The sequence below is a fragment of the Suricata suricatta genome, chromosome 12 (assembly GCF_006229205.1).
Source record: "Suricata suricatta isolate VVHF042 chromosome 12, meerkat_22Aug2017_6uvM2_HiC, whole genome shotgun sequence".
NCBI classification, from domain to species: domain Eukaryota; kingdom Metazoa; phylum Chordata; class Mammalia; order Carnivora; family Herpestidae; genus Suricata; species Suricata suricatta.
Window position 1 is genome coordinate 50,623,180 of NC_043711.1, and position 25,354 is coordinate 50,648,533.

The 25,354-nt window shown below is 43.7% G+C and overlaps 2 protein-coding genes across 2 annotated transcripts in view; one reads left to right on the forward strand and one right to left on the reverse strand.

The window, feature by feature from the left end:
- Nucleotides 1-25,354, reverse strand: part of SYN2 (synapsin II) — a gene marked incomplete at its 5' end in the record, with an annotated part of 182,647 nt that overhangs the window by 34,063 nt on the left and 123,230 nt on the right. Inside the window, 4 exons of the mRNA XM_029917895.1 lie at nucleotides 9,110-9,199; nucleotides 13,442-13,598; nucleotides 15,788-15,879; nucleotides 17,389-17,446. Coding sequence (XP_029773755.1) covers nucleotides 9,110-9,199; nucleotides 13,442-13,598; nucleotides 15,788-15,879; nucleotides 17,389-17,446 — 397 coding nt within the window. The remainder of the gene's footprint in view (nucleotides 1-9,109; nucleotides 9,200-13,441; nucleotides 13,599-15,787; nucleotides 15,880-17,388; nucleotides 17,447-25,354) is intronic.
- TIMP4 (TIMP metallopeptidase inhibitor 4) lies at nucleotides 825-12,031 on the forward strand. Its single transcript, XM_029916689.1, has 5 exons — nucleotides 825-1,346; nucleotides 2,705-2,802; nucleotides 3,211-3,325; nucleotides 5,926-6,050; nucleotides 6,698-12,031. The coding sequence occupies exons 1-5, from the start codon at nucleotides 1,145-1,147 to the stop codon at nucleotides 6,893-6,895; spliced, it is 738 nt and encodes a 245-aa protein (XP_029772549.1). The 5' UTR covers nucleotides 825-1,144; the 3' UTR covers nucleotides 6,896-12,031.

Consider the following 25,354-nt stretch of genomic DNA (forward strand, 5'->3'; position numbering starts at 1 on the left):
CCTGGCTGAGGCCAGTTGAAGCTGGGGCAAAAGGGTCTTGGAAAGTTCAAGCCTATTTTTTTTATAATAGTTTATTGTCAAATTGGTTTCCACAAACCTATTTTATAGAGAAGAAAGTGAGGCACAGAGAGGCAAAGGCTGCAAAGCTACCTAGTGACAGATTTGGAACCAGCCTCCACCTTCTAGTCCTGCACTATATGGAAACATCCTGCAAAAATCTCACAGATGTCTTTCTATTTGGAGACTTGGAGCACTGTGCACTGTCAAACAGAGTGGGCAAGGTTCTAGTCGAAGTGACCCCATGTGCCTTGTTTCTTTGTTTTCTAAGCTGCCCCGCCTTCTATGACAAGACATAGTCTCTCCAGTGAGTAATGACAGAAGATAGCAGCAATGAGTGTAGCCTATGGTCTGGAGAGGACTTTGAGGTCGCAGGTATGCCATAAGTGATGGGATACCCTGTGCTTTGAGCCCCCACCAAGAGCACTGCCCTCAGCCATCTTCGAAAAGGTTTCTAAAAGCACTGGTTGCTTTCTCTGACATCTCTCCCCATCCCCCAGCTGACAGAGCCAAGACACACACACACACACACCCCAACTTTCTCTGTCCTATTCCATTACTGTTTGCGGTTGCTTTGGAGCCTCATAAATAGGGCATTGAAAACACTTCCTGCAGCTGAAAGAAGCCCTGAGTAGCTTGTCTCATTCCCAGTGTGCAGCTCAGCAAGGGATCCGTCCTCTCTGTCACTGTCTCTTTTGCCTGTTGTAATTCCGTCTGCCTCTCTCTGACTCTGACTGTCTCACTTTCTGTTTGTGCCTCTCCTCACTCTTGTTTCTTCAACTTGAATCACAGCCCCTCGCTCTCTGCCCTCATGCATTTGTCTTTGTTGTGCTTTCTGTCTTTCTGCCTTGACCATCTTCCCTTTTCCCAGTGCCTTCTATAAGGCTTAATTGCTTAGCCAGGGAAAGAGAGGCTAAGAGCTTCTCTTCTGGCTTCCCTCTTCATTTTACTGAGCCTACTTGTCAGGAGGGCTGCGGGTACTGCAGCCGTGGGTGGCCTACAGCCAAAGGAGGGAGGAGCCCATCCGGGTGGGATTGGCCCTAGGTCCACCTCAAAAAGCCTGGGCGAGGGGCGCGACTTGTTCTGGATGAGCCCTGGAGGGCCTTTTTGGTCCGACAGACCCGCAGACTCAGCAGGGCTTTGCAGTGTCATGCCCTGGAGCCCCGGGAGCGCGCCGAGCTGGGCGCTGTTGCTGAGGCTGCTGGCACTGCTGCGGCCGCTGGGGATGGGCGAGGCGTGCAGCTGCGCCCCTGCGCACCCCCAGCAGCACGTCTGCCACTCGGCGTTTGGTGAGTCCGGAGGCCCGCGAGGTCCACAGCGGGGGGTGGTTGTGTGGGGTTGGTATGGGGCCAAGCTGCAGACCTGTCCTCTAGAGGGAGAAGGAGGAGTTCAAATACTGCACCAGTTGCCTCCTACTGGGGCTGATAGGTCGGGCAGGGCCGGCACCATAGCAACCTTGCAAGTTGCAAGGAAATGAAAGACAGTCTTAAGGGACCCCCATTGTGTCCCCTGGCCCCTGTCTTCCCTTCCCTGGATCCCAATAGTTTAGAATAATCACCGCATAGCTCCTGTGATTTGTTCTTTAGTGACACTCCATAATTGCAGTAGGCAGGGGTGAGGGGGTCTCTATGGGGGTCTCTTAAGACTGTCTTTCATTACTGAATATTGAAAACGAGCCATGGACTGAAAGGGGAGGGGGACAGTGGGAGGGGGTGATGGTCAAGGTGGGGGGCACTTGTGGGGAGAAGCACTGGGTGTTATATGGAAACCAATTTGACAATAAACTATTATTTAAAAAAAAATAAACATCCCACTGTTTCCAAGCCTATAAACTGATGTTGCCTCCATGCCACCCCCCCACCCCCCCGCAACCCCCAACACACACCTTTTGCCCTTTCTCTTCCTGGAACACCCTGCCCCACACCCTAAAATTCCCTGGAAACTCCTATTCATCCTTCAAGGTCTTATTCAGGTATCTTTTCTCTGAAGACTTACACACTCCTTGGTGCTACCACAGTATCTCTTACATTTTTTGTGCTTGCACTATGCTGTGCTGTTGTTCTTTGTAAGTGATCTACAGGAGACCAAAAGTCCTGCAGGACTGGGGGACCCTTAATCATGTGTACCGACCTAGTATCTAGTGTTGGGTCAGGCACAGAGGAAGACCTTTATAACCAGTTTTTTACTAATGACCACATGGCAAGAGACAAACTACAGTGCAGGGTCAGAACATACTTATTAATTCAATAAACATTTACTAATGTCAGCTCTGTGCAGGCTCTGTTGAGGCCTCAGGCTACAGAGAAAGAAGACTGCAAACTCAAGGGGCTCCTCCTCCCTCCTCTACCCAGGTGCCCACCTCTGACCCACTGCAATCTGGGCTATGGAAAACTAGACTCTCAAAACTAGCAGGTAAACTCTAGAGATTGTAGGACCCAGCAGGCCTGAGGGGTTTGCAACTTTCAGCAACTACAGAGGAGCTGTTTCTGGGCCCCCACTCTTACACAAAATGGTCTCTCTCACAACCCAATGAAACCTAAACTCAGAATTCCCCTATAAAATTCTCCAGGGGCCTCAGGTCATTCAGATACCAGGTGGATTGCTTCCACAGGTTACTGAAGGTCCCCTCTTTTCTCTTTTTATGCAGCCATACGGGCCAAAATCTCCAGTGAGAAGGTAGTACCTGCCAGTGCAGACCCTGCTGACACTCAAAAAATGATCCGGTATGAAATCAAACAGATAAAGGTACATGGGGGCAGGACAGGGCATTAACCCCCTTGGGGTGCTGGGAGGAGTGCGGTCTATGTACTGGGAGTTGGGATGGTAGGTCAGATGATCTGGCTCATTGATTCTGGGGTACTGATGCTGGAGTAGAGGTGGTTGATATGTTGGGAGCAGGGTCCACAGACCCTCAGCGTCCATCTAGTCCTACAGCTGCCTGTGCATGGGTCTCCTGGAGGTATTCTCATTGGAATAAACCAAGGCTTAGATTTTTCTTAAGATAGAAATGACCCAGTTGGGCCACCAAATTTTGAACTAGACTTTTGTCTAGTGTTTTTGGATTAAGAAATGAGAAGTTTTTCCTGTTAAGATATAAAGAATACTCCCTAACCCAATACTGCCTTTTTTTTTTTTTTAATAATTGCCTTTCAGATGTTTAAAGGGTTTGAGAAAGTCAAGGATGTTCAGTATATCTATACACCTTTTGACTCCTCTCTCTGTGGTATAAAACTAGAAGCTAACAGCCAGAAGCAGTATCTCTTGACTGGTAAGTTAAAGACCAACAAGCAACCTTAATAGTCTGTCCTAAGGAAGGCAGCCAAGGAGGAGTCAGGACTGTCCTTGGGCAGCAAGCTGGGCCAGGTGGAATTTTCTTGGGCATAAAATAGAGCAGTGTTACTAAGAGGACTGGGGAGGAGCTGTGTTAACCTTTCTTTCAATGCAGAAGTCTTCACTACAATGATCTTGGCTACTGCTTCACTATTTTAAGGGCAGATTGCTCTCCCAGCATAGGGCAGCTCGTTTTATTTTTAAACAGTTTTAACTGGTGTAAGGTTTTTGATACCTTGAGCCAAAATTCTGCCTCTTTAAAACTGCCCTTTGTGGGTTCAGCTTTGCCCTCTGTTCTATGATGATCCTTCAGAGTCTAGAGGACCATAGATACATGCATTCTAACTCCAGGCTTGCTGGCTGTGGTTCCCAGACTCCTTCCTATCCTGGTGACATTCTTAAATGGGATATAGGCTGTCCCTCCTCTAGCACAGGACCCTAAACTGGACACTGCACTATAGATGACATCATGATGTCACAGAGTAAACGAGGATTGTGCCTGTGAAAACTCACCCCCCAACACACACATTATAGTTATCACAGTAACTTTAGATAACCACATTGGGTCATGCTCTTGGCTTATAATGAGCCTTTGTGACTAACTCACATCACAGGCCTTATTCTGGGGGTACAGTAAAGCACAGGTCCTAACAGGAGCCTGACTCTAACATGGTTATAAACTCTATGAACTTGGTCCTGGGCAGGTCTCCCATACTCAATTGGTTGGGACAGTTAAGGAAGCACACAAGGATATGATTTCATAAGTGAATGAATGCAATATTAAATTATGTTGTAGTTTAGGGAAAAGAGGCATTTGTATGGTCATAAACAATTAGGGAAGCTAATTGCTGGTGGGACTTAAATTGCCCCCAAAGGATGAAAAACATTTGAAAAGAAGGCAAGGAAAAGAAAAACACAGCAGGTGGGGAGAACAGGAGGAATATTCATTATCTGTCCATCCATTCAGCAATAATGACCACCTACTCGCTGCCAGGCCTTGGGCAGGGGGATCAAGAGTCAGTGACAAGTCATAGTCCCCAAAGAATTTTCAGTCCAGACTTGGCTCTTGAGAAGTCTTACCCACTGGAGGAGACACTGATAGGGGCTCCCCAGATCTAAGGGTGTGGAATGGTGTTGATCTGGGAGCTTCTGGATGGGAGAAACAGGCAGCGCATGCCACTGAGCCCTTAAGGCCCCAGGACTAGCAGATGAGGCCACCTCATTCCTTCTGTGTGTTAGCCCTCTGCCAGGCACTGTGGTGTATCAAGGGGAGGAGGAGATATGCTCTCTCCTCTCAAAAATGTCACCTCTAACGGAGGGTGAGGATAAATGACAAACACAAGCCTGCTGAAGAGTCATCATGGTACACGTGCTCTTCAAGAGAAGGCACAAGCTCTTTTGCCTGATGTTGAAAGTCCTTGTGATCAGAACACTGCCGATATCTCCATCTTTGTCTCCTGTCATGTGTGAGTGACAGTTCCTAGCCCCTCATTTCCCTTCAGAGCTGAATTAAACTACTTGCAGTAGCAGAAGGTGTTCTTCTCGGCTATGCCCCACCACCCTGCACAGGGTAGTCCCAATGTCCAGAAGTCCTTTCCCTCATGTATCTTGCAATTGAACTTCTACCCATCCCTGCAAGGCCGGCCCCACAGAAGCATCATCTCCTCTGAGACACCTTCCTTGTTCCCAACCCCTTCCACAGACAGAGATAATTATGCTTTGTTTCATTCTTGAGCTACATCTTGTATATAATCATATAGCAGTGTACTTTTTGCCTACTTCTCTGTCTGCCCTACTGCTTGTTAAGCTCCTTGGGGGCAGAGATTCTGTCCTATTTATCTCTGTATTTCTAGTACCAAGTCATAGTACTTGCTCAGTGAGCAAATGAATGACTGAAGTTCTAAAAGAGGTGTGAGCTTGGGTGGCCAGAGATGGCCAGGAGGATGAGGTAGTACTGAAAAGGGTCTTTGGAAGATAGGAAAGAGTTTGATAAGTAAAGAGGGGGAACTTTCCTATGGGGAATGAGAGAGACTCACCGAAATAAGTATCAATAGGGCAGGAGATTAGCCTATGTAGATACTGGGAAGGGTTGGAAAGAGGAAGGACCTATTATTTATGGAAACTTCTGTGGGCCCAAGCTATGCTAGAAACTTTACAGATATTCTCTAATTTAATCCTGACAACAACTCATCTTCCAGCTGAGAAGTTCTACAACTTTCTTAAGGTCACAAAGCTCTAAATGAGAGAAAAAAAGGCGGTTACATCTAGAGTCTGACCTGAAAGTCCATGTTTTTCTCTCTGTACCTTGCTAAAGGAAAAAGCCTTCATCCCACAACTTTCTCTCACACAAACATAATCTGTTAATATCTTCAATATAAAAATTATAGAGGTTTTTTGGTTGTTTCATTGAGCCCCATGTCACCACTGCCACCAAAAAGCTATTAAAGAGGCTGTAATGACAGTGTCTTTGAGGACCTGGGCTCCTGGTCTCCATGAGTAGATTCCTCATGCTAGGTTTTCCTTCATTCCCCCTCGAAGGTCAGATCCTCAGTGATGGAAAAGTCTTCATCCATCTGTGTAACTACATCGAACCTTGGGAGAACCTGTCCTTTTTGCAGAGGGAAAGCCTGAATCACCACTACCATCTGAACTGTGGCTGCCAAGTAAGGGGATGTCCATTTCCAAGGTCTTTGGGGTGAGGGGGAGGGGTCTTGAGCCTTGCAGCCTCATTCTTCATGTGTTCCTTCCTTTGTGCATGCATTTATTCACTTACTGTACTATATTTGAAATCTGCCATGGATCAGTCACTGTATGAAGTTGGGGATGGGAAAGCAAGGTGGTCCATAGTCCATGATCTCAAAGTACTTAACATTTTGGCTGGGAAGATGGCCATCATCTAAAGACTGAGATAATATAGCTATCATTTAATGAAAGTCTACTTTTGCCAGGCCATGTAATGGTCTATTTATTTAAAATATTTAATTTAGCCTTTATAACAAATTTATGAAGAATTAAGATTTTCATGTTAAGGTGAAAAAATTAATGATTTAAGAAGTGAAGTGATTTGCTCAAGGTCAGTGGTGGAGTAAGGACAGTCAGGTCTGTCTGACTCCAGAAACATTATTAGAGAGGCAATACTGTATATTAAGAGCACAGGGGATGGGGAACTCAGGAGGAAATTTGGTGACTAGGAAAGGCTTCATAATTCAGGGGCATTTGAGCTGGGTTGTACAGATATGTAGGAGTTTGAAAGGCAATAATGGAAAAAGGACAATCTACTCACATTGATGTTATATGGCTATGACTCTAGATTACCACCTGCTATACAGTGCCCTGTACCATCTCAGCCCCCAATGAGTGCCTCTGGACAGACTGGCTGCTGGAACGGAAGCTCTATGGGTACCAGGCCCAGCATTATATCTGCATGAAGCATGTCGATGGCACCTGCAGCTGGTACCAGGGCCGCCTGCTCCTCAGGAAGGAGTTTGTTGACATCATCCAGCCCTAGTAGGGGCCAGTGACCACGACATTCTTTCAAGAGTCCCGAAGCCTAAGCCAGTCCCTGTGGAGCTCTGGGTGTCACCACCCGCCTCATCACTGCCAGCCAATGGGAAGTACCAAGTGGATGATCTGGCTAGTGTTAGGGTAGGGATGGGGTGTGTTACAGTTTGTGTCCAAACGCCAGCCCAGAACCTGTCAAGGGCCAGGAAAAGTAACTTGACTTTTCTAGCCTGCCTTCAGCCCATCTCCCCTGCCTCCCAAACCCTTTCAGTCTAGCTAAACCCTCCTACTCAAAGTTCTGATTCTGGCTTAGTTTGTTTTCTACAGCCAGAACTATTATTCCCTTTTCTTCCCCGGAGAGTATGTTTTCTCTTACCGTAATTTATCTGATGGGAAGAAATGGTGATTATTACACATATGAGATGATATAGCCTTATGATGTACAATACCAGAGATGGGCTGACAGAATCAGAAACAAACTGATTTGGAGGAGTGAAAAGAACAACACACTATGGCTGTATGTCCTCTACTCATGTCCCCACTCATCCTAACTCTCTCATATACTTCCATCTGTTACGGGGAGAGACTTGGGGGGGGGGCAGAGTCACTCAGTGTGAAACCTGCAGTGGCCTAACCTCCCTCCACATGGTATAATCCTCTACACCATCCCTGGCAGAGGATCTGGCCCAGTTAGCATACCTCTTCGGACAAGAATAGACGTAGGTATTACCTCTCCAGGTTAACTATCCTTAATGCCTTCAACTGATGTCCATAAAGCTTCTTCTGTTTCTTTTAGAAAGTCCTTCTCTACTCAATTACTAATGTTTTCATTCCTAATTCAGAATTTTTTAAGCTCCCTTCTCCAAAAAAAAGCCTTTCTCTACAGTTGTAGAGATGATATTCCCCTTTAGCTTTTAACACCTCAGAGAGATCTTAGGAGTCCTCTCTTGAGGGCAAATTTCAGGATAGAGGACAGGAGAGAAATAACACAAAACCCTTGGGGGAAAAAGATGGTAGATGGGGAACATACTTTGTAACTCTTACAACTGTTTTCAGTGGTCAGCCCTGCTAGGCGTATGGCAGGAAAAAGCCAGCTTTGTTCCTTGTCTGCTCCTCAGCTCAGTCCACTCACCACTCCTGTATTAGAGTCCCTGAGAACTCCAAGCACAGACCCTTTAGGGTTCCTTAGACTGTGCAAGACTTCCTGGCTTGCCCTGAAAGGGAAAGCCCTTATGCTCATTTCAAGAATTTATTAAGGATGAGGTCTTAAAAGTTCCAGAGCCTCACCCTGGCAAAGATGAAGGACGTAGTTCTTTTCATGGCTCAAGGTTGCTATTCATCTTTTATGTGTGGTTTGGGCCATGTGCAATAAGCCAGATGAACATTCTTGAATCCCAGAAATGGTCCAAATGGAGATCCCTTTTGGAGTAGGGAGTGGGAGGGGAAATAAACACGATCTCTGCCACACAGTACAATACTGGAGTGCTATGGAAGAAAGTCTCCATTGGTGGGCTAAGCAGGATCACCAACTGACCATGCAAGCCTGGGGCAGAGGATGTGGGGACAGAGAGGAAGAAGGAAGTTAAGTTAGAGCTAGAAGTTGTCATGAAGGAAAAACATTAGCAATAGCCTGTGCACCAGCCAGCCAGGCCATCTCTCTGCTCCTCTGATATCCTAGCATGGCCTCAGTAAAGGCATAATGTTAATCCAGTCTTATTGTAATCTTGAGGAAGCCAAGGGAAGGACTTGGTGAATAGGAACAACACCTTACATCTGAGGAGCGCACCACACTTTTCCAGAAGACTATTATTTAAAGAATCTCATTCACATTTTGTAAGTACCATATTAGATATTGTGGTCAGGAATAATCATGTACATTTAACTTTCCAACTGGGAAACCAACAGAAAGGGAATCTAACTAGTCCAGTGACTTGTGGCAGGGAGATCTTCTGATTGTTGATCCATAGGTTTATTACTTTCTCAGCTTGATAAAATGCCCTTGTTTCTGCTCTTCACTATGCAGTCTTCAGATTTTGGAGACAAAAGGCTATCAGCTAAAATTCAGCTGCGAAAGCCCCCAAAAGCAGGTCTCAACAGTTCAATCCCAACAGAGTCTCTAGGGTTGAAATGCTGAGACACTCTTTTGAGCCCCATAATCACCATGTGTCTAAGCTCATAATGTAAACATGAGAGGGACTAGAGTCCCCACTCAATCACCTACCATCTCTTTGTGATTGGGGTAGTATGTCTGCTCAATGAGTGGGAACTTTTCTCCTCCCAAGGTCTTGTAGATGGCAACCAGCTGGGCAAACTGCAAAAGAGAAGCAAATGTTTCAGCTTATCTAGACAACTCAGACAAACAAACAACAGTCTATATAATAAGTATTTATTATTTGCTCTGTTGGGAGCTTTGTGCAAAACACTCTGAGGATATAAAAGAGGTGTACAATTCTTATTTTTAAAGATATGTGTTAGTTGGGGAAAGGAGAGAGAATGTAGTAACAACGATTACTGAATGAATTTTACAATTATACAGTTTTAATGATATTCAGTCCTCATATCAAATCGATAAGCTAGTATTCATTTTCATTTTACGTATGAGACTCAGAGAGAGTAGAAAAGTTGCCTAAAGTCACAGAGCTGCAAAGAGGTGAAGCTGGGATTGAAATCTGGGTCTCTAACTCTAAACACTCGAGGGATGGCAAGTGATAAAGCTGGAAAGGTAACATGGGGTCAAGTCTTGAAAGTACAAATGCTAGGAAAGGAATGGTAGCTTTTTCCTGCAGGCAGTATGGAGTCACAAGAATTTAAGCAGTGGGTTATGAATAAAGCTGTTCTTTAGGAAGATTTTGATGCTATGGTATGCAGGATAGACAGACCAGTCTCTCCAGGATTTCCTACTCCTCTAAGAACTAAACTCGCTGGACCCTTTACCTAGAAAAACCAGAACAGCTCTATGAAGAAGAGGTGAGGTACACATTCTTACAGTGTGAGAGTTGAAAAGCCTTTGGCAAACATCTTAGCACCTCCTAGAGTGCCTTGCTCCCACATTTCATAAGTGAAGAAACTGAAGCCCAGTGAGGTCACTTGCCCAAGGTCACATAATACTTGAGCTGGATTCATAACCAAGCTATTTTATTCCCAATATATAACACTTCCTACTCCTTCACGTAGCTGCCTTTTAGACTCTGCAGAGACCATGCTCTTTCCACAGGAAACACACAGGAATTTTCTGCTCAATCCATTCACACACACCCACCTACATACCTATCCCCGGTGCACTGGCTGCAGGGGTAATCCAGCATCTTCCCTCTAGTTCCATTAGGTTAGTTTACACTCTAAGCCACTGATACCTGGAACTGCTAGAAGGAAAAGTTGCCAGATCAAACTTGTCTTCCATTTATCAGAGAAAGGAAAGCTAGAAAATTTTTCAAAAGCTCAGGTCCTATTCTGTGTAGGGATGTTGGTACATGAGCCAGTGAGGATGTGGGGGGTGGGGGTGGAAGTGGGGGGAGGAGTAGAAGCTCAGAAAAGAGTTGTCAGAAAACTGGAGGCTTCTGGTTCTTGCTCTACCTTGAACTTGCTGGGTGCCCTTGAGCAAATGATTTCTCATCTCCACGCCTCATTTCCTTCATAGATAAAATGAAAGGAATGAATTCGATCAGTTCTTCAAACTTTTTACCATAAAGGAATATCATTTTATTATATTTTCTCCCAAACTCCATTACCAAACTGCAGCTTAAGTGATCATATGTTGTGGTCCTTTTGTTGGTAAAGACAGAATTTTTCTATTACTTTTGAAATGCTGGAAAATGTTGGAATTTCTGGGTCATTCCCCTTTGTGACATGGCTAGTGACTCTGGATCTTGAAGGCCTCTTCCAGGACTGAAAGTATGATTCAGGGACTCCCAAGCCCCCAAGATTTTATTATTGAAAGACACTTGACAGAGTCTCTGAACCAGATATCCCATTTTACACATGAGAAGACTGAGGCTAGAGAAGCAAAGGAAAGCATAGGCCGCCAGATGATGTCTGGAGCTGGGACTTCATTAGGACAGCGCCCACGTAGGCCTCTTCCTGCTCAATGCATTCTCCACTGTACCCTGCTGCCCTTGCTGTTCTTCGGTTTTTCAACTTGCTTTGACTGTCAAGACCAACCCCTCAGACTTTTCCTGCCTTCTATGATTCTTTCCATCATCCCATCTGACCTTCAAGTCCGACCTGCCCACCCTGGCCAGGCTGGATTCCTGTTCTGCCTCTGGATACCTGCCTAAGCTCCAAAATCTCTAGCATTGCCAGCGAGCTGATGCCAGCTCTACCTAACAACCTCTGTCCTGCTGCAGCCCACGCACTGGCATGAAACCAAGGCATGTGGGGTTTTATCTTTCTAGCATGTGGGAGAGTTACACAGACACCACAGCAATGCCAGGAAGGCCCAGGGCAGAATCCCAGAGTCCTGGTACAGCATGACTAAAATGGCAGCCAGTTCCCAGGCACTAGTTGGGTTCCTGGGAGCTCACCCCACCCTCCTTCACTTTATCTCCAACAGTCCCTGTCTGCTCAAGGTACTGGGCTTGGCATCTAACCCCTGCCTCCTTGGAAACTTAGATTAAGTCACAAGCACACAGTTACCAATTAAACAAATGTAATATCTGATAAGGGTTATTTCCTCTATGCATAGACAAAAGAATGGATTTAGGTGCTGGGGGTGGTATTGACAATGAATAGGAAGATAATGTTAATTTTAATCAGTTCTTCAGAGAACAGGAAAGACTTTTTAGAAGAAATGAGATTTCAGGATCAGTCCGAATTTAGTAAGTTATCCTTAGCCCTTCTAGAAATAAATGCTTTAATTCAACTCTTGTGCTTCTGTGTCTAAAAAAACTTAGATGGAGTGATAGGATTTTTAGATAAATTTACAGCAATATGGGATGGCGGCATTCTGGCTTCCTCTGGAATGCTACCTTCATTGATAGGGCTACTTCTGTTTCCAAAATCCCATTGTGCCTGCTTTGACCAATTTATAATAGCAGATGGGTTCAGAGACATGGTGATGCAAGGTAGAGGAGCCTTGACAACCCAACTGAGGCCTCACACCAAAAGTAGCCTGAGCTCCCAACGCAATAAAGAAATATAAAAATGATGAACCGAAGTCATCATTTCAGAGGGACCTTCCCTACACAATCACCAAATTTGTTCACTCCCATTAACAGGCAGAGAACAATATATAAAATGCCATTAGTGTGGCAGTTGCTTAATGAAAATGAAGGGAGAACTTGGTATCTGGCCAGGGAGTCTTGCTGTTCTCATGTGATGCCAAAGGCAATGTGCTGGGATTATGAATGGGTGAGAATGTGAACCCTCACCAGATCCCAGATCCCAGGAGGGGCAAAGTCCTAGGCACAGGCTCCCTGATCCTCCCACCCTGGCCTCTGGCATAGTTTTGGAACATAAAGCAGGGGACTACTTTCTTTAAGAGATCCCAAATACTAGGGAACTGTAACAACCAGGTTGACAAACTGGTGACAGGCACTACTATTATTCCTACTTCACAGACAAAAAAGCCAGGCACAGAGAGGTTTAGTTAGAAGAAAAAAAAACAATAGCAGAATTACCTTGTGTGGCTATGAGGGAGCCAAATTCTAACAGGCATTGAAAAGGTGGGGAAGGAAAGAGTTAGGGCTTATTTGCAGTTCAAAAGGTTGTGTGGTAAAAAGGGAGGTTCCCAGAAAAGAAACCTGAAGGCCTCAAATATGATCTTCTGTGATTAGCAACACATTCAAATCATAAACTCTTTTAGCCTGCTTCTACAAAACTCTAGGATTCTTAGGTATCTCAGGCCAGACAGAAAGGCTGAATGCCTGGTGATCAAGAACCCAACCCGCCTTCCTCAACCACAGCAGCTCCCAGGTTTTCTGACTCCTCATTCATTGGCTTTCCCTTATACTCTCAGGTCTCCCTGGTTTGCAAGGGATTAGGAGAAACTGTGAATTTAGGTGTGAGGAAGAGATCAAGAGCAGAGGTGATGCCTCCACCTGGTTAAAAAACACCCCCTCCAACTCCTTGGGTGGTGGAGAGGCTTGGGGTCTAAGAACTTCACAGTGACCCTTGGAAAGCCAGTGTGTGATAGCTGAAATGATTTTTGAAAAACAAGAGGAAGAGGATGTGATTAGGGGCAGGTGTTTCCTTCTAAGAGGGCAGCTTGAAGCAGCAGTTCTAGGAGCTAGGTCCCCACTGGCCTCAGGCCTTTCTCATAGCCATTCAGAGGCAAGAGACAGATATTTTTATTGTTGCATCTACGGCTGAAGGCACGGCCTATAGACCCATAAAGACTTCTTTACAGAATCTTTGTGTGACTTTGTTGTGAGGCCAAAGGTCCACTCTGCAGCAAGGGCGGCTCAGCCCTTTTATTGTGAGAACCTACCCTATCCCATGTCGCATCTGAAGCTCCTCCCATATCCTCACGGCTCTGCCTAGTGCGCCTTGATTACTAGTGGTCCCTCCCTGGGGGACTGGGAGATACAGGACCTGGGGACAAGGGGATCTCACTCACCACCCATGGCTTGTCACAGAAGTTGTAAATGGATTCCAGTGAGTTGATGCTGGGGAGACCTGCATACTGCATGCCAATAATCAGGTGCCGGAAGTCCTCATTCTCTGCCATGCCAAATGCATGCTGCCGGATAAGCACAAAGTCTGGCCGGAAGGACCTGGTGAAAATGTAGAGGCAAGTTTCCCATCAACCAGCACCTGAGGACATATATCATCTTATCTCCTGTTACCAAAGCCCTAGACAGAGAAGGGATATTCGAGGCCACCAGGAGTAAGCCCCTCATTTTATTATTATTATTATTCTTTCATGGACTAGGAAGTGAGGTATTACGGTACTTCTCAAAGGAGATTTAAGGAAGAGGTGTCTGAAGTTTCCTTACTCCTCTGAATTAAGCACTTTCTCTTTCTAAGGTACAAATTCCCTCAGGAGGGAAGTAATACGTTCAGACCCATACATCTTAAATGAGCAAGAATGTGGGGAAATGTGAGAGCAGAAGCTTATTGTGGCTTCAGAGTTCGTGCTCCAAGAGGATCCCAGCAGACTCTAAAGACAACATATTTGGCACCACCCTGCCACACAGATCCCTGATACCAGTGCCCTAGTCTGACTGCGTAAAGCTGCTCCTTAAAATAGGCAATGCCCTCATCAGGCCCCCAAGAGAGTAAGGGTCCAGGCTGGCTGAGAACAGATGCCAAACTTCCCAATGTTATTCTTCCAAAGTGTATGCTAGGGAGGGGTGCAAATATTTCTCAGAGAACCGAGGTTGAGCAAGGGCTACAGGAAGCACAAGGAGTACAGAATGTTCCCAAGCATGGGAAGGCTCCCTGTGTTTCCCCTCTAGCCAGCAAAGCTCCCAGCCTCAGCTGCTCCATCTTCATACCCTGACTCTGGAGGAACCCTATCTTCCCAGAGAGTCAGTTGTGTGGCAGCATCCATCCTCAAGGCTCTAGAGCTTGTCAGTTTCACACCATATGCAATGACCTACCTGGTTCTCTGCCCCGGCCACCCATTCAACTTCCACCTATAGCTCCAGTACCACCTGGCCTCTGAGACCAGTCTTTTTAATGTGAAGATGGAAGAAGCACTCCTCAGTCACTCAGGGGACTTAGCATCAAGTCAGTATGGCATGTGCTAGAGCTGTTCTGACTTCCTTGTGCCCCAGTTTTGGGAAACTGGCTCCAGCTATATGCCCGAGATCAAGCTTTATATATCAGTTACAGGAACTGAGCTTCAGACTTCCTGCACTGGCCAGCTCCCAAGTTCCTACACTCACACCTGGAAGGGCCTAATTATTCTTGCCAGATCCCTCCTGACACCCCGCTATGGACTTTTCTGTCAGCACCCGCTTCTGTGCATGCATCCCTATGACTCACTCTACCTGCAGCTGGGGGAGCCCATCATTCTCTTGAGCTACTCCCTACCTGAACAGACATTTCTTTTTCTGTCCTCCTCAGTCTCCAGTTTGCACTTCCCTGAGGTTAGGTTCCCGATACCTGAGTTTTGCCTTCCTTGTCACTGAGCCAGTTCCTGTTGGACACTGGAGACCTCAGTGTCAGGATGCTGTAGACGGAGGCAGGGAGGAGGATAAAGTGAAGATTCTTCCTGGAGCAAGATTCTGAAGTCTAAAAACCTGACACCATGCTGAACCCCTGGGAAGAATGACACTGTGGGAACTATTTTCCCTCCATCTGGAATTCTAATTACCTCTCCTCACCGAATGGTTGCATTAGATTTGATCATATCTGTAAGTGATGTGATCCAGCACACCACCTGGCATGGAAGTGCCCTGTAACTACAAACTTTCTTCCAACCACAGTGTCCCTTACAACCTACACTTTCTTATCAGACTTATGAATTCCCAGGAGTGGGGAATATAGAAAGAATACAGGGCTGGGGGTTAAGAGATTTCACAGAGAAACACAAGGCTCTGCTACCAACTCACTAAGTAAATCCATGCAAAATAGAAGGCTGAACTAGATCAGAGGTTTTCAAACCTTTCTTTGAAGCAAAGGAATCCTGTTTTCCAGGGAAAATATAAAAGCACAAAATCACACTCGTAGAAGTGAGGCTGGAGTCCTAGAAACCCTCTAATAGGATTCTAGTTACCTCTAAATGAGTCCTGAGTCCTTTCTCTACCATTGGACTAAGAGCTCTCTGAGAGCAGGAGCCGGTTTTCTCTGCCTCCCTCTACCACTTCTACACAGTACACATTGTTGACTTCTGTACAATACACAAGACATAGCAGTGCCATCCCACTCCGACATTGACTTTGAAACTACCGCTGCAAACCAGAGACAGTAACACTGAAGACAGTGACAGTGACCCTGAGGACAGAAAGGACCTTACCGGACAACCTTGGTGCCATTCCGGAGCACCTGCATATCCACAGCATATGTCCCATCTGCATGGGCCACCAGGTTGAGCTCTGAAAATTCTGCCTAGAAAATAAAATAACAGTAGGGGATGGAGAGGGTAGATTTCATGTTATATGTTTTTTTTTTAACTATAATTAAAATTGTAAAAAAAAAAAAACAACTTAAAAATAAATAAAAGTAATGGTAGGGAGGGGCGCCTGGGTGGCTCAGTCGGTTGAGTGTCCGACTTCGGCTCAGGTCATGATCTCACGGTTCGTGGGTTCGAGCCTCACATCGGGCTCTGTGCTGACAGCTAGCTAAGAGCCAGGAGGCTGTTTCAGATTCTGTGTCTCCCTCTCTCTCTGACTTTCCCCTGCTCACGCTGTCTCTCTCTGTCTCTCAAAAATAAATAAAAAACAGAAAAAAATTTTAAAAAAAATAATGGTAGGGAAATAAGATCACAATCCTTTGCCAGGTTCTCCACAGATCAGCAACAGCTCTCACCAAACATTTATTCAGTTTTCAAAGCATTTTCACAAACTGACCTCATCTAACTCTCATAGTAACTCTGTGAGGTAAGGACAGAGAGAATTCTCCCCTATTTACCAAAGAAGCAGTTAAGTGACTTTTCTGCACAAATAAAACTTATTGTTGGCAGAGATTGGTGCAAGGCTCAGGTCTTCTGACTCCTCTGTACTGACTTTCTACAGAGCAGGAAACTGGGGCAACATGCCCTCTGTCAGTTTCAACATGAAAACACTAGGTTTTAGTTTAGGCAACTGAGTTTTACTTCTGCTCTGCCCCCAGTTAGCTCCATAAGATTTTAGGTAAGTCGCTTCACTTCACAGGGTGGGGGCAAGGAGGGTTTCTTTCATCTATGAAATGGGAATAATTTTAAATCAACCCTGCTTGTCTAACAAGTTGTTTTAAGAACTGAATGAAATAATGCATAGGAAAGTACTCTGTAAATCACAGCATACTGTGTAAGTTCTATTATTATAAAGAAAATACATGCATGGTTTCAACTGGACATCCTCCTCTCCACCCAAATGGACTTATCATCTCTATCACAAAGCAAAGGGTAGAGGAAGATTAAAAAGCGGGGGCTGGGGGGGTGCTTTCAGGACTTTACTATACTGCAAACAAGAAACTCTCTCTGTAGTTAGCCTCACACCTAGAATAGGCACCACTGGAGGCTGCACAACTGAATGCCAGATATGTGCCAACCCAGGAAAATCATGCAACCAACAATATGGAGGTGTGGCCTGTGTCCCAGGAATACATTCCCCTAAGGTTTTCTTCAGGCCTGAGAACTGTGTACTGCAAGAGGGCCCAAAAAGCCACACTCCTCGCTTCTTTACAGATTTCAGCACCATGAAAAAAACTCAGGAAAGTTGAAATGCAGCCTTCATGACCATATCTCATAGAGAGAAAAGCCTCAAGGAGAGGGTGAGGAAGGGGAGTTGTAGAGCTGAGAATCCAGTGACAGACACTGTACTCTATCTACTCTGATGAACTAGACGGTTCGCTGTGGGATGTCAAGAGAGAGAATAATGATGATGCAGATGTAACTCTGGGTTTCAGGGTGATTACCTGTTCAACTTTGATATCATAATCTCCAAGAACTTTTTTGCCCCGGAAGCACTTGGCCCTGGAAAAGGGAGGAAAAAAACCCACACAAATTAATATTGTTTAAGTGCTTGAGATCAGAAATTTACGATCATGAGAAGAAGACTAGAGCAGCCAGAACCCCAGAATGAGCGGGTTGGACCCTAACTCAGCTAGTGGGTCATCATGAGAGAGCCTCAAGCAAACCACTTCCTCTCCTTTATGCTCAGCTTGCCCACCCATAAAATAATCCAAAGCACCTTTCCACTCCTAGATTTTGTGATTTTTATGATAAGATCCTTGGTCTTTGTGCTACAAAAAAAGTCAAGAAGTAGGAATTTCCCTAATGTTATTCCTCGTAAACAGCACGCCAGTCTTACACATTTCTATACATTCCTTATCTTTCCCCATCCTACAAGTCACTCTGATTTTCTACTCGGACTCCACTCTTGGAATTTTAGTTTTTAAAGAAACTGTTATTCTTTTACCCCTTTATACCCATACTTCCAAAAAGGATTTGAGGCGATTAATGGTTTAAAAGGCAAATATAACCAACAAAATAAAGATTAAAGGACAATCAATGAATGACAGAGTTAATTATACCAGAAAATAAATTTTAAAAGGGAGTGGGCTGAGGAAAGCTACTACTATAAGTAAACACAAAACCTCTCCTGTATTTCAGATTTCAGTCAAGAAAATTAGGCTGAGTTTTATAGTACTTGTTATCTTCCTATCTTGTCATGGATCTAGAGGAACCTCACGTTAATGCATCAGTGGCTTCAGAGCCCCTTGTAAGTGGACTGTGTTTACGTTTTTATTTCTATGCATTCCTATTTTGCTCTTAACTTCCCATCCTCACCCCTGTAAGATTTTCTTGTCTGTCCATTTAGGCTAGTTCTCCATATGTAAAAAGGGTCTTTTCACACTATACCTGTTAGCTGGGTTGGTCCTGTTTTCCCAGTGCTGGAAATTTTAAATTAGCCTGTTTCACTAGTGGGTTTCTATAAGTCCCTCTCCAAAATAAAGGGATGAATTAATACTTGTTCGACATCAGGTTCTAGGAATTGTGTGCAAGTTGCTTCTAAGAAGATCTCGTTTAATCTCATTAATCTTCCAAGAAGATTCATAACAACTTGTGAGACAGAAAGGTATTCATTTCTGAGATGAGGAAAGCAAGACTTAGAGGAGGAAAATGGCATATTCAAGGTCACGTGGCAAGTTAGTGACAGAGCCATTGTGTATGCACACCTACATGTGAGTTCAGTGCCCCTGGGACTATACAGTAGTCTCTCTCTCTGCTGATTCATTCTCTCCATCTTTACTCCCACAAAACTGACTTGTCATTTGTGCTACATTGCATGTTTTCCCCACATTTTCCTTTTGCTGCTTAAAAGGGACTTGATGTTGTGAGTACTAGTTCTACTACAAATACTTCCTACCCTGGTTCCTGTGAACTACCCAGGATGAGGCAGGCTATTTCCTTTCCTTTCTGGATTCTGGAACAGTCCGTTCTAGGAAGTTATCATTTGTCCTATCCAAGTCCCTGGCCACCTTTAAATTGCTCCCCAGAGGCACTCAGCCATCCTGGAGCTGGGTCACTGAAGCCCATCCCCCCAACCTTTGCCCCAATACCTTACTAAGCTTCATCAGCTTGCTTCCAGAACACTGTTCAACATTAGTAAGTCAGCAAGCCCCTCCAGCAAGCTACTGTCCCACCTTATTTATGGATTTAAATGATAGTCTATACATGGCACTATCACTGCTCTGTAGATTTTGGACTCTGTAGGTCTTTTCCATGACTATAAAAAGGAGAAACAGAGTAAATGACCCTGGAGGTTCCTTTCTTGTGTAGATGAGGTGTGTCTACCTTGTTATCAGCAATGCTTTTCTGATGCTTCCTCCTATCTTCCGGTCTCAAAATAGCTCCTGTTCTGTAAGTCTCAGAGCCATTAACAATAACCTCTCATTCAGTATGATACCTTGCACTTTCTAAGCACATTCCTTGCCTTATTTGTCCCTTACAACTTAGTGAGGCAGCATTTGACCAATGAGGAAACTGAAGCCCAGAGCAGTTAAATAATATGCCCAAACCACAGAAAAGTTCATAGGAGTTAAGCCTAGAACTAAGAGTTTACATCTCGGTTCTTACGTGTTGCCAAGTATTTTAATTCACTTGCTAATTTTGTGAGTTTTAAACACTGATACTGAAGTATATTTATAGATTCTGGCTGGGTTTATCTGCCACTTCCTGCACCTGCCCAGTGACCAAGTTGGCTAATGACAACTGTTTTCATGCCTTCTCCCCACCCCTACCTCACCAATGATCTTAATGCTTTTTCCTTAAGGTAATTTGTCCTGTTGAAAAACTTGGTCTGTGTTTCCTGGCTCTTGGTAACTGACCTCTCTTGGCTGAGCCAATCTTATAGAAAAGGGGCTTAGATGGCAAGAAGATGGGGTATGGAGACTTTTTCTGGAGAATGAACACATTCTCCCCGCTCTGGCCCTTGAAAAGTTTGGTTCCAGATATTTTCATGAAGAATTTTGTAACTTACAAGCAAGAGACAGAAGTACCCCCTGATATTAAGAGATCACTGTTAGGATGCAGCGTGTTAGAATCCAGAGAAGTTGTGAATCACAAGGCTCTGAAATCCTAGCTGTAACCTTTCCTGGCTCTGTGACCTTAGGCAAGTAGCTTAAATTAAACAACAAAAAAGGTATGTCATACGGTGAAATTAATCAATCTACCTTCAAAAACACATAAAAGAATAAGATAAAAAATGTTCTCCTTTCCCATTTCTTTTTCATTACACATAATCCTCATTTTCAGTTGCAAGCATATCCTTCCAGTGTGGGGAAAATGTGTGTATGTTATCTGCATATATATGTGTGTGTGTGTGTGTGTGTGTGTGTGTGTGTGTGTGTGTGTGTGTATGTGTGTGTGTGTGCTTCAAACATAGATATAGTATCATGCTACATAAACTGTTTTGAACCTTGATTTTTACTGCACTCAAAAATATATCTAAGTGATATGCTTTCCATTTGAAAGTCATACGTAATTTCACCAATATATATTGGTGAGTGTTTAGATTTCCAGTTTGGGGGTGGTTTTTGACAGTGCTATAATGACTAACATTTAAGAATATATCCATAGAGGGGCACCTGGGTGGCTCAGTTGGTTAAGCATTTGACTCTTGATTTTGGCTCAAGGTCATGATCTCAGGGCTTCTTGAGACTGAGCTCTGCCTCAGGCTCTGTGCCAACAGGGCAGAGACTGCTTGGAATTCTTTCTCTCCCCTTCCCTTGCTCTCTCTCTCTCAAAATAAATAAACAAACATTAAAAAAAAAAAAAGAGACGCTATCCATAGGATAAAGAATTTATTTTTTCTAGCTGTACTGAGATAGAACTGACAAATAAAATTGTATATATTTAAAGCATGTATCATGATGATTTAATATACCTCTACTTTGTGAATTGGGATTACCACATTCAGGTTAATTAACATGTCTGTCACCTCACACAGTTATCATTTTGTGTGTGTAGTGAGATCACTTAAGATTTACTGTCTTAGGGGCACCTGGGTGGCTCAGTGAGCGTCCGGCTTCAGCTCAGGTCATGATGTCATGGTTCGTCGGTTCGAGCCCTGCATCAGGCTCTGTGTTAACCGCTAGCTCAGAGCCTGGAGCCTGCTTAAGATTCTGTGCCTCCCTCCCTCTCTGACCTTTCCCTGTCTGCACTGTCTCTCAAAAATAAATAAATGTTAAAAAAAAAAAAGATTTACTGTCTTAGAAAACCTCAAATATACAATATTATTAACTATAGTCACCATGTTGTACATTAGAAGGATAACTTACTGCAGAATTGCTCATGCAAGGAACATACACAGTTACAGTTTTACTGATATTGTCACATTGCCCTCCCCCACCCCCCACTCCCAATGCCCCAAGAAAAATACACCCCTCTCCTCAGTGTTTGAACGTTTGGGAAATTACTTCACCTCCCTTAGTTCCCTTCCTCCCTCCCAACCCCCACAGTCTCTTGCATAAACTGGGCACAGAGAAGAACTTTCTGACTGGCAATCTTGTCACATCAACCCAAATTCACCTCCTTGTTCTCAATCCTAAACAGAACCCAAGATGTACATCCTTGAAGCACAGACTAAAAATATCTATGGTGCCTGTGTTGTCAATTTCCCCCTATTGTACATTTTCTTAACAAGCCTAGCAGCTGAGGATCTATGTGAGTTTAATGGCTTGCAGCTTCCTTGATGGGCCAGGCAATGAAGCACCGTCCCTTATTGCTAAAATGAGTAGAGGCTTCTAGATTTAACTCTTCTTACTCAATTCACCAATCTCACCAATTCCTATGCAACTAGGGCTTATGAGGCTAAGGAACACGATTTTAAGATAATTCTCTGCTAAGGCTGCCTCAAAACTTGTTGCCCCAACATAGGCAAGCCCAACTTAAATTCTCCCTTTTTATGCATGGGATAATGGAGAAAAGGTTAGAAATAGAATGAAGAAAGGTCTAGAAATAGAAGCCAATTTTGTTGGGTTCAGGCCTAGTTCTACCACTCTTTAGCTGACTTGGGCAAGTAATTGCCTCTCTGTGCCTTAGTTTCCTCATACATAAAACAGGCCTGATAATAACTGTAATACTCATAGCAAGCATTGTGCTATGTGTATTACAATGTTTTACTATGTGCCAGCAATGCAATGTGCTAGCAACTATTCTAAGTATTTTATGTATTTTATCTCATTTATTAATACCTTACTCACAGGTTGTCATGAAGACTTAATAAAGCCAGATGAGAATAACTGACATGAAAGTGTTTTGGAAGCTCTGAAATGCTATGCAAATATGAACTACCATCAGCAAAATGTAACAAATATTTATGTACCAGCTATTATTGCTGTTTTATTATTATCACAGAAGACATGGTGTCTTTCTCTTCTGAACTTTTCATTCCATTTATTGTCTGCTAATCATATGTGGCTCATAGCATCATCATCCAATACCACCTTTCAAACTCAGTTGTCTAATAATCTGGGATACCCCTCTCCCACCTTTAGCCCTACACACCCGGATTATGTAATAATGCTTGGAGCAAGGGCCACCCACAAGTGAGCCCTGGATTTTCCAGAACACTTTGGATTTTAAATAATCATTATGTCCTGTTGTCAGCTTATATGCTCTGAGCTAAGGCCTGTACAAACATAATCATTGTGTCTAAAAATTTCCAACTCCTTCACTGAGCTATGTACTTACCTACGTTCACAATCAGGGCTTGCTTATTGACTGGATATGTTAGGAGTAATGGTTTTGGCTGGACAAATGGAGAAAACCAGAAGGGGCCACCTTCAGGATTGAGTGAAGGGAGCCTGCCTCTGCAGGTCCAGGATCCTCCTTTCTTCCTGCATGCACGCATCTGAGGGTGTCAGGTTCTTTCTTCCCCACATGAAAATCTGTTCTCAATCTTCAACCACAATGGAACTAAAGGACCTAAAAACAACCTAAAGTGTAAATCATCCCTAGGTGCTTGAGGTTTGTATAAGTATCAAAACCCCAACCTAGAATATGAAAGCACTACCAAGCACTCTGAGAGCTCTGGAACCAGTCTAGCACTTAGTAAATATCTGGCACTGGTCTTGGACACTTATCTTTACCAAGGTGCTTAGTTTCTGGCACTGACTGTCTCACTGGCCTTGTTCTTTCAACCAAGCATCTCTAGGCATCAAGAAGTTAGAAAATAAACTAGAAACATTAGAGGATCCCTATTTCCTACCCAACACTCAAAGGGTGGCTAGTCTTGGAGAGGGTTTGTGAGGTCCTGCCGCCACCCACTGGCCAGATGTGTACTGCAGACACACCGTGGTCCCAGCTCACCCAACCACGTGGCCAGTTCAATAGCCACCAACCCCACTGGCCCAGGAATACCCCTCCAGGTGCTCATTTGCTGCCTTAACAAACCATGCCTGAAAATTTACTCTTTCTTCTAGAAAGTGTGTGTCCATATACTCCAAGCTAGATACCTGGCTTTTGGCAATCTCTAGAAAGAAAGGCTATGATTTGTCAGTAAATTCAGCAACAATTTACTGAGTACCCAATGGTAGATGCTGGAACTGTAAAAATGCATCAGTAGTTGCTAAGTAGAGAAAGCACAGTCTAGAAAAGGAGAACGATGTCCATAACCAATATGGGTACTTGCTAAGTTCCTTTTCAGTTCTTAAGGTTTATAACAGGTATTCACACGCCCACCTTTCAATCCTTTCAATCTTTCCTTAAAAAATACGTGAAGTGCACAACTAAAACAACAGAAGTTTCATATAACTAAGAAACATATACAGTGAAAGTAAGTTCCCCCTACCTTCAAGAAGCTTACAGGTTAATGGAGAACAGAAACATAAATAAAAGGTATACATATAAATTTATGGTATAAGCTATAGCAGGAGTACAAACAAGGTATGTTTCCTAACATGCCTTTTCCTCAAAGGAGGAAATTCTCTTTGCCTGGAGAAGTCTAGGAAGGCTCCAGAAAGGAGTCTTAAAGTTTTAAAGAATGAGTAGGAATTTGTCACATAGGAAGGAGGAAGCAGAATTGAATGGCTGAGTATAAAGGCACAGAGGCTATGAGAGCACAGAACGTTGTAGCAACCCCCCTGACTGCAGTGAAGGACATGTAGGCTGAGCAGTGAAAGCTGTAGGTCCAGAGAAAGGGAAGCATCTAACTAGCAAAGGGTTTGGATGTCAGGTTGGATAGTTGGGACTTCATTGTCAGTTTCCAAAAGTTTTTAAAACTTTTTATTATGAAAAAATTACCCTCAACAGTTATCAACATTTTGCCAACTGTTTTCAACTATCACCCTCACTGTTGTTGAGACTATGGTTTGAGTGTTTTAAAATAATTCCCAAATGTATTATTTCTTCTATAACATTTTAAGTACTATCTCTAACTGGTGACAATTTATTTTTTATTGTAGCAGAATATATATAACAAAATTTGCCATTTAAATGTTTTTAAGTCTAAAATTCAGTGGTGTTAAATAGATTCACAATGTGCAATCATAATCACTATTTCCAAAATTTTACACCATTCCAAATACAAACTGCAGCCAGGAAACAATATATGCCCAGACCCCCCCCACATCCCATCTCTCATTATCTACTTTCTATGAATTTGCCTATCCTGGGTAATAACTTTTTAATACTTAATTTAGTATTTAATAATTAATAATTTTTAACATTTTTACTGTCTATATTCAAATTTTCCCAATTGTCTCCAAAAATACTGCCAAAGAGGGGTGCCTGGGTGGCTCAGTCAGTTAAGCTTCTGACTTCAGCTCAAGTCATTATCTTGTAGTTTGTGAGTTCGAGCCCTGCATTGGGCTCTGTGCTGACAGCTCAGAGCCTGGAGCCTGCTTCACATTCTGCATCTCCCCTTTCTCTGCCCCTCCCTTGCTTGCTCTCTGTTTCTCTCTCTCAAAAATAAACAAACATTAAAAAAAATTTTTTTTAATGCTGTCAGAAATTTTAAGTAGGGAAGGGACATGATCAGTTGTGCCTAAGATTTGAGAAACCACTTATCTGGAATGTGGGAGTGATTGGAGGGAACAAACCAGGGCTTAAGATCATTTGGGAAGCCAGTGCAGTAACTGTATTTCAGGATTTGCTATTTTACCAGTACATAACAAACTGGTAACTACCAAGTAGCACTCATCTGGCAACTCAATTGATAACTTGATTGATTAGGCCTAGGAATCTAGTAGTTAGCTGGAAAACAACAATTATTTAAAAAGATATTTAAGAAGATATTAACTAATAGGATTTAATGAAATGATAGAAAGTGGTATAGGACTCCTACTAAAGATGCTCTGGAACAGAGACATAAATAAGATCTAAAATAGTCAGGGCTTTAATATTGGTAAAGGGTTTTTAACTCAAATTTGGACTTGT